The sequence below is a fragment of the Phoca vitulina genome, unplaced genomic scaffold (assembly GCF_004348235.1).
Source record: "Phoca vitulina isolate PV1807 unplaced genomic scaffold, GSC_HSeal_1.0 scaffold23, whole genome shotgun sequence".
Classification (NCBI taxonomy): domain Eukaryota; kingdom Metazoa; phylum Chordata; class Mammalia; order Carnivora; family Phocidae; genus Phoca; species Phoca vitulina.
Window position 1 is genome coordinate 23,283,260 of NW_022589726.1, and position 21,157 is coordinate 23,304,416.

Genomic DNA, 21,157 nt, shown 5'->3' on the forward strand with positions numbered 1-21,157 from the left:
ACCTAAAGACACCTACAGATTGAAAGTGAGGGGATGAAGAACCATCTATCATGCAAACGGATGTCTAAAGAAAGCCAGAGTAGCCATTCTTATATCAGACAAACTAGATTTTAAACCAAAGACTGTAACAAGAGATGAAGAAGGGCATTATATCATAATAAAAGGGACTATCCAACAAGAAGATCTCACAATTGTAAATATTTATGGCTCCAACTTGGAGGACCCAAATATATAAAACAATTCATAACAAGCATAAAGGAACTCATTGACAATAATACAATAATAGTAGGGGAATTTAACACCCCACTTATAGCAATGGACAGATCATCTAAGCAGAAAATCAACAAGGAAACAATGGCTTTGAACGACATACTGGACCAGATGGACTTAACAGATATATTCAGAACATTTCATCCTAAAGCAGCAGAATACACATTCTTTTCAAGGGCACCTGGGACATTCTCCAGAATAAATCACATACTAGGTCACAAATCAGGCCTCAACAAGTGCAAAAACACTGAGGTCATATCATGTATATTTTCCAACTACAACACTATGAAACTTGAAGTCAAACACAAGAAAACGTTTGGAAAGACCACAAATACATGGAGGTTAAAGAACAACCTACTAAAGAATGAATGGGTCAACGAGGAAATTAAATAAGAAATAAAAAAAAATGGAAACAAATGATAATGAAAATACAGTAGTCCAACCTTTGGGATGCAGCAAAAGCAGTCCTAAGAGGCAATACAGGCCTACCTCAAGAAGCAAGAAAAATCTTAAATAAGCAACCTAACCTTACACCTAAATGAGCTAGACAAAGAACAACAAATGAAGCCTAAAGCCAGCAGAAAAGGGGAAATAATAAAGATTAGAGCAGAAATAAATGATATAGAAGCAACAACAACAAAACAGTAGAACAGATCAATGAAGCCAAGAGCTGGTTCTTTGAAAGAATTAATAAAATTGATAAACTCCTAGCCAGACTTATCAAAAACAAAAAAGAAAGGACCCAAATAAATAAAATCATAAACTAGAGAGGAGAGATCATAACCAAGACCACAGAAATATAAATAATTATAAGAGAATATTATGAAAATTTATACGCCAACAAATTGGGCAATCTGGAAGGAAGGGATAAATCCCTAGAAACATATCAACTAACTGGGCGCCTGGGTGGCTCTGATGGTTAAGCGTCTGCCTTTGGCTCAGGTCATGATCCCAGGGTCCTGGGATCGAGTCCCGCATCGGGCTTCCTGCTCCTTGGGAGCCTGCTTCTTCCTCTGCCTCCGTCTCTCATGAATAAATAAATAAAATCTTAAAAAAAAAAAAAAAGAAACATATCAACTAACAAAACTGAAACAGGAAGAAATAGAAAACTTGAACAAACCAATAACCAGCAAAGAAATTGAATCAGTAACCAGAAATCTCCCAAAAAACAAAAATCCAGGACCAGATGGCTTCCCATAGGAATTCTACCAAACATTTAAAGAAGAGTTAATACCTACTCTTCTCAAACTGTTCCAAAAAAATAGAAATGGAAGGAAAACTTCCAAACTCATTCTACGAGACCAGCATTACCCTGATTCTAAAACCAGAAAAAGACCCCACTAAAAAAGAAAATTACAGGCCAATATCCCTGGTGAATATGGATGTAAAAATTCTCAACAATATACTAGCAAATTGAATCCAACAGTACACTAAAACAATCATTCACCGTGATCAACTGGGATTTATTCCTAGGCTGCAAGTGAGGTTTCAGTATTCACAAATCAATCAACATGATATACCACATTAATAAAAGAAAGGATAAGAACTATATGATCCTCTCGATAGATGCAGAAAAAGCATTTGACGAAGTGTAGCATCCTTTCTTGATAAAAACCCTCAACAAAGTAGGGATAGAGGGAACATGTCCCAACATCATAAATGCCATATACAAAAGACCCACAGCTAATTATCATCCTCAATGAGGAAAAACTGAGGGCTTTTCCTCCATGGTCAGGAACAAAACAGAGATGTCCACTCTCACCACTGTTATTTAACATAGTAGTGGAAGTCCTATCCTCAGCAATCAGACAACAAAAAGAAATGAAAGGCATCCAAATTGGCAAGGAAGAAGTGAAATTTTCACTATTCGCAGACAACATGATACTCTATGTAGGAAACCTGAAAGACTCCACCAAAAAAATTGCTAGAACTGATAAACGAATTCAGTAAAATCGCAGGATGCAAAGTTAACATACAGAAATCTGTTGCATTTCTATACACCAATAATGAAGCAGCAGAAAGAGAAATCAAGGAATCAATCCTATTTACAATTGCACCCAAAACCACAAGATACCTGAGAATAAACCTAACCAAAGAGGTGAAAGATCTATACTCTGAAAACTATAAAACACTCAGAAAAGAAAGAAAGAAGTGGACACAAAGAAATAGAAAAACATTTCATGCTCACGGATTGGAAAAACAAATATTGCTAAAATGTCTATACTACCCAAAGCAATCTCCACATTTAAAGCAATCCCTATCAAAATATTACCTGCATTTTTCACAGAGTTAAAACAAACAACCCTAAAATTTGTATGGAACCACAAAAGACCCTGAATAGCCAAAGCAATCTTGGAAAAGAAAGACAAAACTGGAGGCATCACAATTCCAGACTTCAGGCTATATTTCAAATCTATAGTCATCGAGACAGTATGGTTTTGGTGCAAAAACAGACACATAGATCAGTGGAATGGAATAGAAAACCCAGAAATGGACCCACAACTACATGGTCAACTAATTTTTGACAAAGCAGGAAAGAATATCCAATGGAAAAAAGACAGTCGCCCCAACAAATGGTGTTGGGAAAACTGGACAGCCACATGCAAAAGAATGAAACTGGACCACTTTCTTACACCATACACAAAAATAAATTCAAAATAGATGAAAGACCTAAATGTGAGAGAGAAAACCATCAAAATCCTAGAGGAGAACAGAGGCAGCAACCTCTTCAACATCGGCCCTAGCAACTTCTTACTAGATACGTCTCCAGAGGCAAGGGAAACAAAAGTAAAAATGAACTATTGGGACTTCATTAAGATGAAAATCTTCTGCACAGCTAAGGAAACAATCAACAAAAGTAAAAGTCAACCACTGGAATGGAAGAAGATATTTGCTAATAGCATATCTGATAAAGGGTTAGTTTCTAAAATCTATAGAGAATTTATCAAACTCAACACCCAAAAAACAAATAATCCAGTTAAGAAATGGGCAGAAGACAGGAAGAGACATTTTTCCAAAGAAGACATTCAGATGGCAACAGACACATGGAAAGATGCTCAACATCACTCATCATCAGGGAAATACAAATCAAAACTACAATGAGATACCACTTCACACCTGTCAGAATGGCTAAAATTAATAACACAGGAAACAACAGATATTGGTGAGGATGTAGAGAAAGGGGAACCCTCTTGCACTGTTGGTGGGAATGCAAACTGGTGCAGCCACTGTGGAAAACAGTGTGGAGGTTCCTCAAAAAGTTAAAAATAGAACTACCCTATGATCCAGCAATTGCACTACTAGGTAGTTACCCAAAGGATACAAAAATATTGATTCAAGGGGATACATGCACCCCGATGTTTATAGCAGCATTATCAACAAGCGCCAAATTATGGAAAGAGCCCAAATGTCCATCAGCTGATGAAAGGAGGAAGAGGTGGTATGTATATATACAATGGAATATTACTCAGCTACTAAAAAGAATGAAATCTTGCATTTGCAACAACAGGGATGTAGCTAGAGTGTATTATGCTAAGCGAAATAAGTCAGTCAGAGAAAGACAAATACCATATGATTTCACTCACAGGTGGAATTTAAGAAAAAAAGAGATGAACATAGGGGAAAGAAAAAAGAGAGAGGCAAACCATAAACAGACTCTTAACTATAGAGAACAAACTGAGGGTTGATGGAGGGTGGTGGGCAGGGGATTGGCTAAATGGGTGTGGGTATTAAGGGGGGAACTTGTGATGAGCACAGAGTGTTATATGTAAGTGATAAATCACTAAATTCTACTCCTGAAACTAATATTACACTATATGTCAATTAACTGGAATTCATTTTATTTTATTTTAAAGATTTATTTATTTATTTGAGCAAGAGAGCATGAGAGTGGGGGGAGGGGCAGAGGGAGAGAGAGAATCTCAAGCAGACTCTCCACTGAGTTCAGAGCCTGATGCAGGGCTTGATACCAGGACTCTGAGATCATGGCCTGAGCCAAAATCAAGAGTTGGAGGCTTAACCAACTGAGTCGCCCAGGCGCCCCAACTAACTGGAATTTAAATAAAAATTTGAAACTAAAAAAAGAAGAATATCTTCTCTGATCACCATGGAATTACGCTAGAGGTCAAAAATAAAAATAGGAAAAAACCCAACTGTCTAAAAATTAAATGATACAGTTGAAATAATCCATAAGATAAAGAAAAAACAGAAATTAGAAAATACTTTAAACTGAAAAATGAAAAATACCTTTCAAAACTTATGGGGAAAAGGTAAAATGATTCTTAAAAGGAAATATATAGTCTTAAATGCATATATAAAGGTCTAAAAAGTCTAAAAATCAACAATCAAAAAGTTAGAACAAAGAGCAGCAACCAAACCTAAGGAAATAAATGATAAAGATAAAAGCTGAAACCAAGGGAATAAAAATCAAACATATAATAGAGAAAATCAACAAACTCAAAAGTTTGTTCTTCCAAAAGATTAGCAAAACTGACAAAACCCTAACAAGACTGATATTTAAAAAGTAGACAAAACACAAATTAGCAACAATAGAAGTAAGAAAGAGGATATCACTATAGATTGCACAATAAAGGTATTCTAAAAACAACCCTGCAGATAAATTTGAAAATTTGGATGAAATGGACAAATTATTTGAAAAACACAACTTACCAAAGCTGATAGAAGAAGAAATAAAAAATATGAATAATCCTGATGTATGAAAAACTTGAACCTATAATTTAAAAACCTTTCCCCCAAGAAAATCCCAGGCCCAGAGAGCTTATCAATGAATTCCTCCAAACACTTAAGGAAAAATAACGCTTGTCTTATATAATTCTTCAAGAAGGTGGAAGCAAAATCAAAGTTTCACAGACTTTTTAAAAAATGAGAACAGCAGAGATTTGACTTTGAAACTCTGACATTCGGAGAAAAAAAACTTGCAAACCTTTCTCATAAACATTATTTTAAAATTCTTAACAAAGTATTAGGAAATCAAATCCAGGGATGCAGTAAACTGAGTGAAATTTAGTCTAGGTGTGCAGACGTGGTTTAACATTCAAAAATCATAAACTTAGTTTACCATATTCACAGAAAAAGGAATAAAATCACATGATCATTTCAAATGCAGAACAAACATTTGATAAATTCAATATTCATTTGTGACAAAACTTCTAGCCAACTAAGATTAGAACTTCCTTAATGTGATAAAGAAGATCTACAAAATACCCACATCAAACATCATTCTCAGTAGAATATTAAAAGTATTCCTCGAATATTCGGACTGAGTCTAGAATAGCCACTGCGACCACTTCTATTCAACATTGTAACTGGAGGTCTAGCTCATACAAAAGACTAGAGAAAGAGAAGTCATGGAGATTGAAAAGGAAGAAATAAACTGTCATTTCCAGACAATAAGATCATGCACGTAGGAAATTTCTAAAGAATCTCTAGACAAACTCTTAGAATTAATGAAAGAATATAGGAAGGACACTGAATATAGTCAAAATACTAAAGTTAATTGCTATATTGAATGTTTGTGTCCCCTCCAAAATTTGTATTTTCAAATCCTGACCCCCAAGGTGATGATATTAAGAGACGGGGTATTTGGGAGGCGATTAGGTCATGAGAACAGCGCTTTCATGAACAGGATTAGCGCCCTTATAAAGGATGTTCCAGAGAGAGCCCCCACCCCTTCCTTCCATCATGTTGAACTTGGTGAAAAGCCACTATCTATGAATGAACAAGGTCCTCCCCAGACACCAAACCTGGCAGCACCTTGATCTTGGACTTCCCAGCCTCTAGAACTATGAGATATAAATGTTGTCTGTAATCCATCCAGTTTATGGTATTTTGTTATAGCAGCCCAAGCTGACTATGGCATGAGTCATATTTATATATACTGGCAATAAACAAATAGAACATAAAATATTTACAATAGCATCCCCAAACTCAAATGCCTAGGAATAAATCTAATTAAAAATATGCAAGACCTCTAGCTGAAAATTATAAAATATTATTGAGAAAAAATAAAGGAGAGCCAAATAAATGGACGTATATATATTGTTACGGAATGGATGATTCAATATTGTAAAAATGTAAGTTCTTTCCAAATTAATGCATACTTCTATGCCCTTGCAACCAAAATCCAAGCTGTGGGTTTTTTCCCCCAGGAATTTATAAGTCAATTTTAAAATTCATATGGAGCGTCCCACTCTTGATTTCGGCCCAGATCATGATCTCAGGTCACCTTGTGCTCCGTGCTGGGCTTGGAGACTGCTTTTAAGATTCTCTCTCTCCCTCTCCCTCTGCCCCTCTCCACCCCCTTCACTCTCTAAAAAAATAAATAAAATAAAATTCATGTGGAAATGCAAAAGGCCAAGAATAACCAAGGCATGCCTGAAGAGCAAATATGAAGGACTAATATTATGAGATATCAGAAACTATTACTATAAAGCTAAGGTAATTGGGGCTCTTGGCTGGCTTAGCTGGAGGAGCATGTGACTTTGAGCCACACGTCGGGTGTTGAGATTACTTCAGTAAATAAATAAACTTTTAAAAAAATTAGTAAGTAATAAAGAAATGGTAATCAAAACTGTGCAGTGCTGGAACAGAGAGAACAGATAACTTTCCAATGGAACAGACCCACACATATGTACATGATCTCATGACCCATACATGATTGCACGATTTATGACAAAAGTGACCACACAGGGCAGTAGGGAAAAGAATGGTCTTTTCAATAAATCATGTTGGGGCAACTGAATATCCATACGGGGAAAAAATGTATATTGACTTCTACTTCACATTACACACAAGAATCAACTCCAGGTGTCTCTCAGTCTATTTGGGCTGCTAAAACAAAAATACAATGAACTTTGGTGTCTGGTGAGGGTCTGCTTTCTCATTCATAGATGGCATCTTTTTGCTGTCTTCCCATGGCTGAAGGTGATGAGAGATGTCTCTGTATCCTAATCCCATTCTGAGGGCTCTGCCCTGATGAACTAATCATGTCCCAAATGCCCCATCTCCTAATTCCATCACCTTAGGTGTTAGGATTTCAACATAGGAATTTTGGGGGACCACAAACTCAGATCATAGCAAGATGGATCAGAGAAATAAACTGTAAAGTAAAACCATAAAGCTTTTAGAGGAAAACATCTTTCTGATCTTGGAGTAGGCAATGCTTTCCTAAATAGGAAATACAAAAGAAGAAACATAAAAGAAAAAACGTGATAATCTTGGCTATATTAAAACTAAGAACTTCTGTTCACCAAAGTGAACAAAATGGCAACCCACAGGGTGGCATAAAATATTAAATATATATATTTATGTACACTTACCTAATATATTTGATAAAAAACCCCACAGATCCAGAATATATAAAGAATCAATAAGAAAAAGATAGCTCAATAGCAGAATGAGCCAAAGACTCATAAAGGAGGATATGTAAATGGATGATAACCCTGTAACAAATTGCCCAAGTTCATTAGTCCTCACCTAAATGCAAATTAAAAGCTCAGTGGAACGCCACTAACTACCCCCCTAAATGGTCAAGAGGAAAAAGATGGAAAGTAAAGAGTGCTGATGAGAATGTGGAGGAATAGGAATTCTCCCATACCTGTGGGAGAATAAATCTGTACATCCACTTTGGAAAACTGGCAGTTAATGACTCAGGTTGAGTATGTGTACTCCCTGTGACCAAGCAAGTACATTTTGAGGCATCTGCCCGATAGAAATGGGTACATTATGTTTATCAAAAGGCATGTATTAGAATATTCATGGCAACAGTACTTGAAAGAGAAAAAATTGACAATTATTCAGATGTCCATCAATAATTCAATAAATTGTGATAGAATCACATAGTGGAATACTATATAGCTATGAAAATGATCTAGGATGACACGTAAAAATAAGGATGAATCTCTCAAATGCAAGTTGAGCAATCAGAGCCAGACACAAAGAGTATATATTTCATTTCTAAAAAGTATAAAAACAAGCAGAACTAATCCATGTTGGTGGAAGTCCGGAGAGCGGTTACCACTGGGAGGTTAGGGCCTAGAAGGGAACATGGGAACTTTAGAGTGTTGGTAGGTGTTCTGTTCCTTGATTTGGGTGACATTGCCCTTATTTGGCTAATTTTCTGTGCATGCTCCATGATTCTTGTCTCGTGACTGCCCTTACGGGAACTTGTCATTTTTTCATTAGAGAGAACTCAAGTTCTGTTTATGTAATTATTCATTTTACTTTCAAGGTACATATTTATCATGATGTTTTATTGAGGTTCTGCAAAATGGCTGCTTCTCAGGACTTAGTTCTGGAGACTGGCTTTTCTCTCCAGGTAGCTGCACTGCTTTCTGATATCCCTCCCTCCCTCTCTCCCTCCCTCCCTCCCTCCCTTCTTCCTTCCTTTTTTTAAAATTCTTTTTTTAAAAGATTTATTTATTTATTTGAGAGAGAGAGAGAGAGAGTGCAGGAGGGGAGGGGCAGAGAGGTCTTAGGCAGACTCCACGCTGAGCGCAGAGCCTGATGCCAGGCTTGATCTCATGACCCTGAGATCACAACCTGAGCCGAAACCAAGAGTCGAAGGCTTAACTAACTGCACCACCCAGGCGCCCCTCTGATATCTCCTTCTACTAAGAGTTGGGTTCCTTGTTCATCCGCCTCTCTTCTGTATGACCACTATTCAGCCTTATTTATGATGTTGTTCTGCCTTTGTGTAATGTACTCTGTTATTGTAGTGATGAAAAAAAGAGGGAGAGATTGCCTTTAATAAAAAGAGTAATTTTCTTCTTGGGGCAGAATCATGATGTCATCGTTTTTCTTGTGTAACTTAAAAGTTCACTGATTAGCTGCTTGGCACCTTCTGCCCAGGGATGACGGTGCCATATGCAGCCAATCTGAATATGTGGTCTCACTGGCAGACATACCCCTTTTGCGACAATGGATTTATCATGCTATAATAGTTTGATCCCACTAAACATTACATTCATCAAACGACCTACTCTTCTCCATCATTTCACACTCACCAAACATACCTATGAATATAAACTTGGCTTCCCAAAGCTTTCTTGCAGGCAGAGACTATGATAAGGCCCATATCAAGTTCTGATCCACTTGACTTTTACTTTAAATTCACCAGTAGGTATCCTTTTGTTGGACATTATAAATCATTCACATTCTTCACAATTAACTCTGGCACATCAAAAATATCAAGTTTCTGAACTTGTCAAGGTGGGCTATGTGGATGTTATGAAGGTGGCCCTCTCTGGAGAGTCCACCATCCAGCTTCCCCCCAGACATACCAAACAAACAAACAAACAAACAAACATATGTTGATACTTAATGGGTAAATGCAGATTCTGCTTGTGCAAATGGTGGTAAGGTCCTCAGGGCCTTCCTGGCAAAGTGGATTCGGAAGAGAGGAATTTTAGATGTCCAACTGTTTCAATAACTATAATTGAGTAAATGAAAAATTTCTACTTCTAGATAAATGTGGACAGCAGCCACAATAGCATGTTTTCCATCATCCTGCTGTTTCCATAAAGGAGAAAACGTCAACGAGCAGCCTCATCCTTCAGCAACTTGTTCAGACTTGTCCCTGACCTCTTCTACACAGCAGCTTCCAAGGACACCTTCCCTGGTTTCCGCCCACGTATTTCTCTCACAATGCAAGTCACAACATGTCAAAACTGCTCTCTGGAGAGAGTGATTGTTAGTATTGTTTTGTTTTGGTTTGCTTTTTCCCTGTAGTTCAAAACTCCTTTGAGTAGTCTCCAGCGTGTCGTGGTGTTGCCAATCATCACTCCTAGCTAAAGGTCTCCGCCCAGGATGTTCCCCCACAACATGCCAGCTTCGAGTCCCAAGGGGCTTTGAGAAGCCCAGGCCTGCAGACTGGCAGCCCCTTCCACTCTGCAGCGGAGTACCTGGGAGAGTAAGGCGGGGCTGAGCCAACAGCAGGTCCTCATTTGGAGGAGCCGCTGTACTCTGGTACAGCCAGGCCCAGGGGAGCCATATAATTAGTACAAACATCACTGTGGCGAGGCACCTCTCCAGCTCTGTTTATTTTGTACATAAACCTAGCTTCAGTTCCATTAGGTGCGACGGACATATGTTCAACATCGGTGCTGTGTCAGATCACGTCCACGGCGCAAGGACAGCAAGGATGAATAACACAGGATTGGGACTCCGTGTGATACTCGTTTCCAGCTTTATCATTCCCACAGCAACTTTCCAGGTCTCAGCTCATCTCTGTCAACCTTGTGAAATCAAACGGTGCATATGCTCGCACGGTATTCCCATTTTACACATGAGGAGGTTGAGCCTGAAAGACCAGGTCACTTACCCAAGATTATACAGTTAATAAACGGAAATTCTTCCACCACAACCCAGAAAGTTGTTTCGTTATTCAGTGCTCTATTTTACCACATCACCTTTTTTTTTTCTTTAACACATTGCCATTTGGCATATGATTAGAGGATGTTTCGACTCTTAACTGTGCCAAGAGAGAGAAACTACTTTCCTTGCTTATGATTCTCTATTATGAATGTTACGGATAAAAGAAGCCATATTATTGTTGCTTAATTCTAAGAGATAATTGTCATCCCTGACCATTCAAGTGGATTCTCCCAAATTATACTTTTATTTGCTACAATTCTCTTTGTTGAGTCAGCTATTTGGTCAACAAGAAATGAGGAAGATCTAAAAATCTGCTTGTATTGGAATTTTCAATGCCCAAAATACCTATTCTGTTGCAAATATTTTGGCTCTTTGCTATGTCCAATCTGAAATTGAATTATATACTGTCTTATATCCTACAACTATTTCGAATAACACTACAAATTCCTAGAGGAGAACAACCATATGATGGCTCTGGGAGTGTGGCCAGGACTAACAATGTCTGCTGAATGGAATTTAAATTAGGGCTGACCCCTCTCCTCCCTAATGGGAAGCATTAGAGATAATGGTAGAGCATGAGATCAGAGTGAGACAGCAGGGTGAGAGATCTGGTTCAACCACTAATCTTGGACAAGTTACATAAACCAACTCAGTCCCATTGCCCTTATTTGACAATGGGGATGCTAATGACCATCTCTTAGGGCCCTCGTAAGAATTAAATGAGAAGTCTGGTGTATTGTAGTAAAAATGCAATAAATGTTGGGTCTTGTTATCAAGCCCACTTTCTTGGATCTTTCCAGAGGTCCTTCTGGACTTGCCCCTGGATCTTTCCAGAGGTCCATTCCCCCATATGAATGTAATATTGCTTTTCACTATCACAAACTGAGAGGTCAGAGTTCCAAAGCAAATTATGCATGCAGCATCCACCACAGAGAGCCTGTATTTGCTGAAAATAATTGAATGAGTATTTGCAATAGTGCCGGCTGTCTGAAAGAGAGAGTTTATTATTTTTTTTCTCTCAATTCCATTTTACTTTATTTTGTGTTAATTTTGTCTAGCAAATACTTATTGCTCCAAATCAGGTATTTCTTTGAATACTCAGATATTACCTTTATGAAAAGTGACCAATTAATTACTGCTACAGGAAATCAAATTGTTTAAAGAACATAAAACAGGAGTCTGAACACTTTATATAATTCTCCCAACTGGGTTTGTTAAACATTATCCATATTTATCAGAGATAAAATTAGCCCCAGTTTTGAGGGATGTAATAGCATTTAGGAATTCAATTAGATGATTCCCTTCAGGCTAATAATGAGCAAAACGGAAATTATACCATTTATGACCAAAATTGCAAGAGGTAACCATAATGCCAGGAGCATGGCTTTGACACACTGAATTTTACAAAGCAAATTTTCATCTGCTTACTTCATTCCTAAGGCTGAGAATTTCAGAGCATTAAAAAAAAAAAAACAAAAAAAACAAAGACTGTTTATTTCTTTTCTATTTACATAATTATGACAAACCATCCTTTTGCAGCATCTCAGCTTCCTCACTACAATGGATTTATTCTTTGAGCAGAACTGTAATTTACCAGTAAGACTATGAATGGCATTCTCTGATTCTTTACATCTTTTCTGTATTTCTAATTTTTCTACAATGAGCACGTCATACTTTTAGGATTAAGAAAAAGGGGCTTTAGTTGTTCTTTTTGTTTTTCTTTCTCACAGAAAAACACATGGACACGTGGAGGTGTGGGGTAGAGGTTCCTGCCACCTTCACAAAGGCTGGTCTAAGAAAGCACTGAGAGTGAAGGATTCACAGCTCTTGGGAGTTGACCCCAACCAAGGTTGTTGAGCCTCAAATCTGGGGGTGTGGACAATCAGTCAACAAGAAATACATGAGTGACTAGTACGCCTCTCATTCTAGTTTGGCTTGCATGGCTATGGCAGCCTTATGTATGGCTCTGATTTTCAGACTAAAGAATAGTGTCTGGCACATAGTAGATGTTCAGTAAATATTTGCCAAATAAAGGATTGTAGTACTAACACAGAACAAATCACGGGAAATTAGAGTCACTTCCTACCTGAGAAATCAGAGGACGGTTTTGTTCTCTGAAACTAGAGTCCCTGAATATTAAATAGGACTCACAATAAAGCAGAAACATTGATGCACATGACTTAGCCACAGGTAACTTTAAACAATTGCAAGTACTCATTGTGCTTTTTCTTATCACAAAAACATTGTAAAAAAAATAGAAAATGCAGATGAGGAAAGAGAAGACAATTCTATAAACCTACCGTTATGAAATAAGTATATACTCTTTCAGATGATCTTCAAAGGTGAAAAAAGGTGAGTTTTGTTTATGTGAATTTCATCTCAACTAAACTAAAAAAAAAGAAAGAAAGAAAGAAAAAGAAACAACCTATGCAGGCTATGTCCTTGAAGACAGGAGATAGAACAGATGAGTGAGTGAGAATTGCTCAAAGAGTTGCCCCCCATTCTGGGCTCTCCCTGGAGAGGGCATGGGGGTAACTGACTAGCCCGCATGTCTAGCCAAGGAAGCTTCCAGAGAACCAAGCCACCAGTTGACCCATGCCCCCTGGAGTTCAGAGAGCACGGGGCTGGAGCCTGAACCTCCATATAGCCAGGGACATAGTACTGGGTGAGAAATCTGGTTCTACTACAAGTCCTGGTCAATTTACAAAAACCAATTGGATGAGGCCAAAAGAAAAACAGACTGTTAGAGGAGCGGAGTACACTTCCAGAGCTGGTGGGCAGAGGCTCCAGCCACACTGTAAAAACCCTTTGCACAGTGCTGCCCCCAAAGGGAGGAGGCCTCGGCAGAAAGCTCCTGTGTGCAACTGTCAGGTGCCCGCAGAGCTGGAGACCCCAGGGGGCGGTTCCTGATGAACACCGGATGTGTCCCCAGGTGAAAAAAGGAGGCCATGTTAGCTATCTGCTGGTGTCCCAACTACACCTGCTCACAGGATGGGTGCTAGAGTCTAAGGAGACACAGAATGGGCAAGCCCTTCCCAGGATATAAAGTGCCATTTAAGTGTTTATTCTTAGTAAAAAGGACTCTGAATCATAAACTAGTGCTATAACCATTTCTTGTTTCATATCTCTGAGGCCTTAAGTCTTTGATTACAACAGGAGAAAGCCCTGAGATTTCATCTACCTAAATCCCTGCCCCCAAGTGGGAGTTACTTGCAGACCCAGCCAGACACTCTCACACGTTCACCCCTGCCTCAGCACACTCAATTCAGAATCAATCCACTTGCTACTATCCACTGGAGTCATTGAATGGTCAAAAATACCAAGATTGTGCCGTGTGGAAAAGACCAGAAGAATATCTATCTGTCCTATTTTAAACTCCTGAGAAGGCAACTCAACCATCTGTCTTGGCAACCATTCCAGCCTGGAGCCACCCCTTCAGAAACATCTCTTTTCAGTTTAATCTAAATCCTTCAAATGGAGCCTCAAGCTAATTTCATCCCATTCCATTTTCAAATAATTTGGAACACAGTTGTTTACCATCTGGATTACAGGATTACATAATGTTGCCGGGTTATGGCGAGCAGTAAATGAAATAATTCATGTAAAACACAGAGCTCAGTATCTAGCACATCATAATAGCCCAATACATATTTATTATCACCATCATTACACGCACTAGGACTCTTGCAGTCACAGGGACATGAACACAACTCAAAATAATTTAAGAAAAAAAAAGAAGTAAAAGTGGGCAGTGGCCTTCAGGTACCACTGGATCTAGGACTCAAGTCATGTTCGCAGGGCTCCTCTTTCCCTCTCTTCTCTTCTTTCTGACAAGCTTTTTGAAGTATAGAGAGTGGAATATCAACCAGCAGACTCAGCTCAAATAGGCCTAGAATAAGTTCCCCATTCCTCAGTTTATTTATCAAAAATTTACTTAATGCCAAGCAAGTGTCAAGCAGAGTTCTAGAAGCTAAGAATAGAGCAGTGTCCAAGACATAACATTTCTGCCCTCGTGGAACTTCCTTTCTAATGGAAAGAGAGGATCTGGCAGGAGAGGTGAAAGGATGTAGAGAAAGTTCCCTCCACAACGTAAGGTCACACCTTACACCCAAAATTAAGGTAGATGCTTAGCTTTTTCTTCTCAAAGCCAAGTAAACCCACCCCTTTCAAAACTCCTTTCCTATTGCCAAATAGGCAGAATCTCAAAAATCAGGTCTTCAAATAGATAAGTGTGTGTGGATTTTGAGTGCATTTGGTTTATTTCTGCTGTGTAATCTTTGTACGCGTTTCTAGGATGCCTCTAGAGCTAGAGGGACTTAGTCTGCGTCCATGCTTGAGTCCCTTTTCTTTTGACACTACTTTCCTAGGACCTACAGGACTTTCTCCTGCCTGCATGGTTTCCTTTGAATAGGATGTTAGTTCCTTAGTAAAACGTTGCCAAAACCTGTTTGTCAGTCAGTTAGAAAGCATTCCTCTGAGTGATTGCAATTCCATTTCTCTGTGTTAACCATTTTAACTGCAAAAATGAAGGCCTGGAGACCCCGGCTTTTTGAGAACCCCAGGAAGTGTGGCATCACTTTGGAAACTTTCAGCCTCAGCCTCTCTTGGGAGCTCACAGTGAGGAAGCTTTCCTAGAGCATGGCAGGCTGCATTCTTCTTAGGATAAAATTCCACTTTTCATGAAACTGAAACTACCCTGAATCAAGCTGCTTTCACCTGAAAAAAAAAATCTTGATTTACCAGTGCTATTCCAGATTGATTCCACAAACAGACTGACTAAATTAACAATGCACACAGTTCTATTTAAATTTGGCACTGGCCTAACAGATCTGTGCTAGCACATGAATCCATTCATGAACAGTGTAGGGACCAACTCCCACTAAATTCAAGGTTGTTCAAGTGTATTTGTGGGGGTGGGGTGGGGTGGGGGAGTTGGTTGTTGTAGCATCAGTTTTATTTTTTAAGTAATATTACAAGTTATGTGCCCTGCTTCTGTGTTCTCAATTTGGTCTGCTTTTCAGTCTCCCTATCCCTTCTGCTTTACTTAGTTATCTCTTGTCAGGGCAGTAATTTATTTTTTTTAATCCAGATATGATGGACAAATGGGCCATCTGGCTCATTCAAATCCCATCGTTAAAACTGATCTTGGAATTAATCAAAAACGGATTTTTAATCGAAAAGCTCATCAACCCCAAGCCCTCCACCTTGTATTTGTCCACCTGGGCTTTTTTCGGGGGAGGCGGTAGGCGGGGTGTCCACCCTGGGTTGTACCTTTCCTAGCCTGCTAGACCAAAGCACGCTTGAGTCCGGCGCCGGCCTGTCTCACCGGAGGTATGTAGAACGCCCGCGCAGGTACCCCTTCTAGGATCAGTCCCTATCCGGCATGAACACATTTGCCTCCACCCCCACCCCCACTCCAACCCCCTAAAAAAAAAAAAAGTCTGGCTCCGGGATTTTTTTTTTTTTTTTCCCAGCTTAATACCCTTATCTTTGCATTCCAGCCGGAAGGTCGGCCCCAAGCCTTCTTTCCTGTGCTTCTCCTTTTCGGATTGGGCACCATCCTCGATGCCGCCTCCTGAGTTAGGAAAGGGATAGAACTTTCCCAGGGAGGTGCGGCGTGTCCCCGCAGCGTCTTCCCAGTTCCTTCCCCCAAACAGAGATCTTGGTCGCACCGGAGGGAAAGTGCCCATTTCTCTACACCGCCCACCCCCCCAAACGTGGGCGGAGACGGAAGGCCACTTCTGTGTTTATTTTCTAAAACCTTTAAAACCCGCCGCACTTAGCCCTGTGGAAGCCCCCTTGGCCCCGGCCCAAAGAAAGCTACAAGAGGTCAGGGAGCTCAGTGGACCCGGGCGGCCGCGACAAGTGGGGTCTTCAAGGGGGAGACCTCTGCTTCCCTGGCTGGGCGTGCCCCCTGAACCCCCCGCCCCACCACCCCGCTCGGGGCTGGACACGCGCACACAGCGGGTGGGAATGGCTGAGCTTCCGGCGCACACCCCGCTCCGCCGAGTCCGTCTCCCCCGAGGCGGGAGGTGGCGGCGAGGCCGCGGGGTGGGGGCGAGAGGGATGCCGGCCGCCGCTCCGATTGGCTGCGCCGCCGCCCCCTCCCCGCGCCGCGCGCCCCCCGCCGTGCGCCCAGCCGGCTCCCGCCCGCAGCCTCGGAGCTGCTTCCAGCCGGAGGGAGGACGCGCAGGGGCGGGACCGTCTCCCCGCCCCGCTGCCCACCCCGCGCACGGGGATAAAACCCGGGCAGCGGCGCGCGGGAACCCCGGGTCCTGCTGGCTCCGGAGCCCGGGGAGGCGGGGCCGGGACCGACCCGCTGCCAGCGCCCCCGCCCCTCGGACCCGGCTCAGGGAGTGGGGCGCCCCGCGCGGGGACACGCAACGGCCAGGGCGCCGAGGCGGTACCTTTAGCCGAGCAATGAAGAGAGCCCGGGAGAACCCACCGGAGCCGACCGAGACGTTTCCTGCGCCCGGGGTGGCCGCTGCCGCCGCGGCTGCTTGAAACTCCCCAAAGTTGAGAGCCAGCGAGAGGTTGCCGCCCGCCGGGAGCAGGAGGGAAAGGAACTCGGGAGATGCAGGAGTGACGGACCGAGACAGACAGACTCGCAGACCTTCCGAAGACACCACCGTCGGCGGCCTATCGCCAGAGCCAGTGAGGCTTTTCAGCTCTGTGAGTTTCTGGATGGGTGGCTTCCTATGCATTTCCGTTTGTTTGTAGGATGCGTTTTGTGTATTTCTGTGTCTGTTGCAGTGAGTTTAAAAAACGACGCAGCCTGCACGTTAAAGAAAAAAAACAACTTAATTTCTGGTGTTGAGACGGTTGTGTTGATAGATTGTGACCGTAAATGTCTGTAAGCAGGAGTACCCCAGGAAAATAAATTGCATTTAACAGCGTGACACACAACCTGCATTTCAAAAGTTATTGAAAAGAAAGCAAGATATGACTCTTAAGGGTTAACTGGTGGTAGTTAACTTTGCTTTCCCCCTCACCCCTTTCAAATATTGATTGTTTACCAGGTTCACTGGTGGGAGGCTGAGCTGGTGGAAAGGCGCCAGGAGGAGACTTGGAGGCGACCATAATGTCTTTACGTTTACACACGCTGCCCACCCTGCCTGGAGTTGTGAGACCGGGCTGCAGGGAGCTGCTGTGTTTGTTGGTGATCACGGTGACCGTGAGCCGCGGCGCCTCCGGGGTGTGCCCCACCGCCTGCATCTGTGCCACGGACATCGTGAGCTGCACCAACAAAAACCTGTCCAAGGTGCCCGGGAACCTTTTCAGACTGATTAAGAGGCTGGATCTGAGCTATAACAGGATCGGGCTTCTGGATGCTGAGTGGATTCCAGTATCATTTGTTAAGCTGAACACCCTAATTATTCGTCATAACAACATCACCAGCATTGGCACAGGCAGTTTCTCCACAACTCCAAATTTGAATTGTCTTGACTTATCCTCCAATAAGCTGAAGACGGTGAAAAGTGCAGTGTTCCAAGAGTTGAAGGTTCTGGAAGTGCTCCTGCTTTACAACAATCACATTTCCTATCTCGACCCTTCAGCTTTTGGAGGGCTCTCCCAGTTGCAAAAACTCTACTTAAGTGGAAACTTTCTTACCCAGTTTCCCATGGATTTATATGTTGGAAGGTTCAAGCTGGTAGAACTGATGTTTCTAGATGTTTCTTACAACCGAATCCCCTCTCTGCCAATGCACCATATTAATTTAGTACCAGGAAAACAGCTGAGAGGCATCTACCTTCATGGAAACCCATTTGTCTGTGACTGTTCCCTTTATTCGTTGCTGATCTTTTGGTATCGCAGGCACTTTAGCTCAGTGATGGATTTTAAGAATGATTATACCTGTCGCCTGTGGTCTGACTCTAAGCACTCCCATCAGGTGCTTCTGCTCCAGGATAGCTTTATGAATTGCTCGGACAGCATCATCAATGGCTCCTTCCGTGCACTTGGCTTTATTCATGAGGCTCAAGTTGGGGAAAGGCTGATTGTCCCCTGTGACAGCAAGACTGGCAGTGCAAATACCGATTTCATTTGGGTCAGTCCGGATAACAGACTGCTGGAGCCCGATAAAGAGCTGGAAAACTTTCACGTGTTTCACAATGGAAGTCTGGTTATAGAAAGTCCTCGTTTTGAGGACGCTGGAGTGTATTCCTGTATTGCCATGAACAGGCAGCGCCTGTTAAATGAGACCGTGGATGTCACAATCAACGTGAGCAATTTCACCGTAAACAGATCCCACGCCCACGAGGCATTTAACACAGCTTTCACCACCCTCGCAGCCTGCGTGGCCAGTATCGTTTTGGTACTTTTGTACCTCTATCTGACGCCGTGTCCCTGCAAGTGTAAACCCAAGAGACAAAAAAATACTCTCAACCAAAGCAATGCCCATGCGTCTATTCTCAACCCCGGCCCTGCTAGCGACACCCCTGCTGACGATCGGAAGGCAGGTGCCGCCAAAAGAGTGGTGTTTTTGGAACCCCTGAAGGATCCCGCTGCAGGGCAGAATGGGAAAGTCAGGCTCTTTCCCAGTGAACCGGTCATAGCCGAGGGCATCCTGAAGTCCACGAGGGTGAAATCCGACTCCGATTCGGTCAATTCCGTGTTTTCAGACACACCCTTTGTGGCGTCCACTTAATTTTGTGCCTGTCTCCGTATGCTGTAGTAATTTAATTACTCCATACTTAACTTTCTGTGCAGTCTGCAAAATAAACAGCAGGACAGAAATGGTGTTGTTTTGTGTTTTGAAATGCAACCAAATGGCCTCTTTAACTGTTACTAGGAAATGTAGTAAGGTGCACTTTGGTTCCTCAATTTGCCAGAGAAAGATGGGGTTGTTTTCCAAAGTTTAAGTCCTAGATAACAGTCTCTTAGACTTTAGCGCCACTGATCATTTCGAAGCTGGTCTGGAGGTGACCTTGTCTTTTTGCTCAGGATTCTTGAAAGAAAAATTAAATTTCATGTATTGGTGTTCCTTAAAAAGAGACTTTACTAACTTCTTAGGACCAAAGTTATTTTAAAGAAAAGCATCAGTGTCCTATTTCATTTTTTAAAAGATGTAGAAGGAAGAACCAAAAGGCACTTACAAAGCACAAAGTAAGTTTAGATTTGGGAATAATTCAGCTAATTTCATCATTTGAGACCGCAGTAAACAGACTACACTGATAAAATTTGCTGGATAATGCCACATCCCAAATGGTGTTAGATAAATACTGCAATAAAGGTATATTTGTTTGACTGTCTTTTTTCCATTCTGTACATTTCTTATCCTTGCACAAAAGATCTTATTGAAAGTTGAAAGTTATCATCATTTGTTGCCATAAATATGTAGGTGTTGATACCAAAATGTCTGAGTAACTTCTTAACCCTTTGTTCTCGCTGACTAATATTTGTTCATATGCTTGTGTATATGTAAATCCCCAAATTATATGAACTATTAAATAGATCCTACTATATTGTGCTTTGGACATTTGAATTAATGTAAATATATGTATTCTGTGACTTGATGTTCTGTTTTATTTGGCTACTTCAAAACATAAATCTAAGATGTTTTATGTGATCAGATTGTTCTGCTTTGTCTAAAGCACCCTCTCTAGCAAGCATCTCTCTAGATTTTTTGGAGTTACAACATAGAGTTCATCTTGTCAAAGGGGGAGAAAGGCTCTAAAGTGTTCTACCCAATTTATGCCTTCTCTATGACACTTTACTCTGATGTCATTATGTACTTCAGCCAGGTGTGGAAGACACTTAAGCCCCGATTCTGCAGCACATTGAGAGCCCAGGCGACCACCTCCTTGTTCCCATCTCTGCTGTGAGGTGATCAAGTACTCCTTCTGGACCTAGATTCCCTCAGCTATAAAATGAAGATTGCAGGCAAGGTGAATGTTTTAGGTCCTTCCCACGCTGGAAGTGATGATGTCCGGGTGGCCTTGTCTCCATCACAGACTTGTACGGGCTCTCGGAAACTGTCCCACATACCGATGGAACGCAGGAGTGGGGTTGATAGCCTAGCCTAATGCTGCATACCCCGAAGGGACCTTTTGGACCGTCAAGTCCATCTCCTCCTCTTTCTCAGGGACAAATGAAGCCCAGAGAAGATTGTGGGTTATGTAAGACCACACCGAATTAGTGACCAGGATGGAAGGAGAGCCCAGGTACAGATTCTTCCTGGCAAAGACAAGGGAGTCAAAGAATGGGCATGGAGAAAGAGCCAAAGAATGAGACAAAAGAGTGGTCAGGAAGTGGCAAAGGAGAATCAGGGCTGCGTTGTCCCTGGGGCTAAGATAGAAGAGAATTTGCAAAAGATAGAAATGGGGCAACAGTGACAAAAACACAGAGAAGGAGATGACGAGGGAAGACTGACTAACAATGGTGGTTTTGGAGAAAGAGTGGACATTTGGTGACAGCTGTGTAAGTGCCAAGCCAGGCTCCCTGTGGCAGACACTGGTTAGCAGGGGGTTGGGGAGTGAGTTGCCCCCACAGAATA

General features: G+C 41.6%; 1 protein-coding gene across 1 annotated transcript; it reads left to right on the forward strand.

The window, feature by feature from the left end:
- Nucleotides 1-16,825: 16,825 nt before the first annotated feature.
- AMIGO2 (adhesion molecule with Ig like domain 2) lies at nucleotides 16,826-20,222 on the forward strand. Its single transcript, XM_032420953.1, has 2 exons — nucleotides 16,826-17,334; nucleotides 17,682-20,222. Exon 2 carries the CDS (start codon nucleotides 17,744-17,746, stop codon nucleotides 19,307-19,309), a length of 1,566 nt encoding a protein of 521 aa, XP_032276844.1. The 5' UTR covers nucleotides 16,826-17,334; nucleotides 17,682-17,743; the 3' UTR covers nucleotides 19,310-20,222.
- The last annotated feature ends 935 nt before the right edge of the window (nucleotides 20,223-21,157 follow it).

Excerpts from the sequence above, each read along its gene's own strand:
- AMIGO2 (XM_032420953.1), top strand. The coding sequence starts at position 17,744 with ATGTCTTTACGTTTACACACGCTGCCCACCCTGCCTGGAGTTGTGAGA.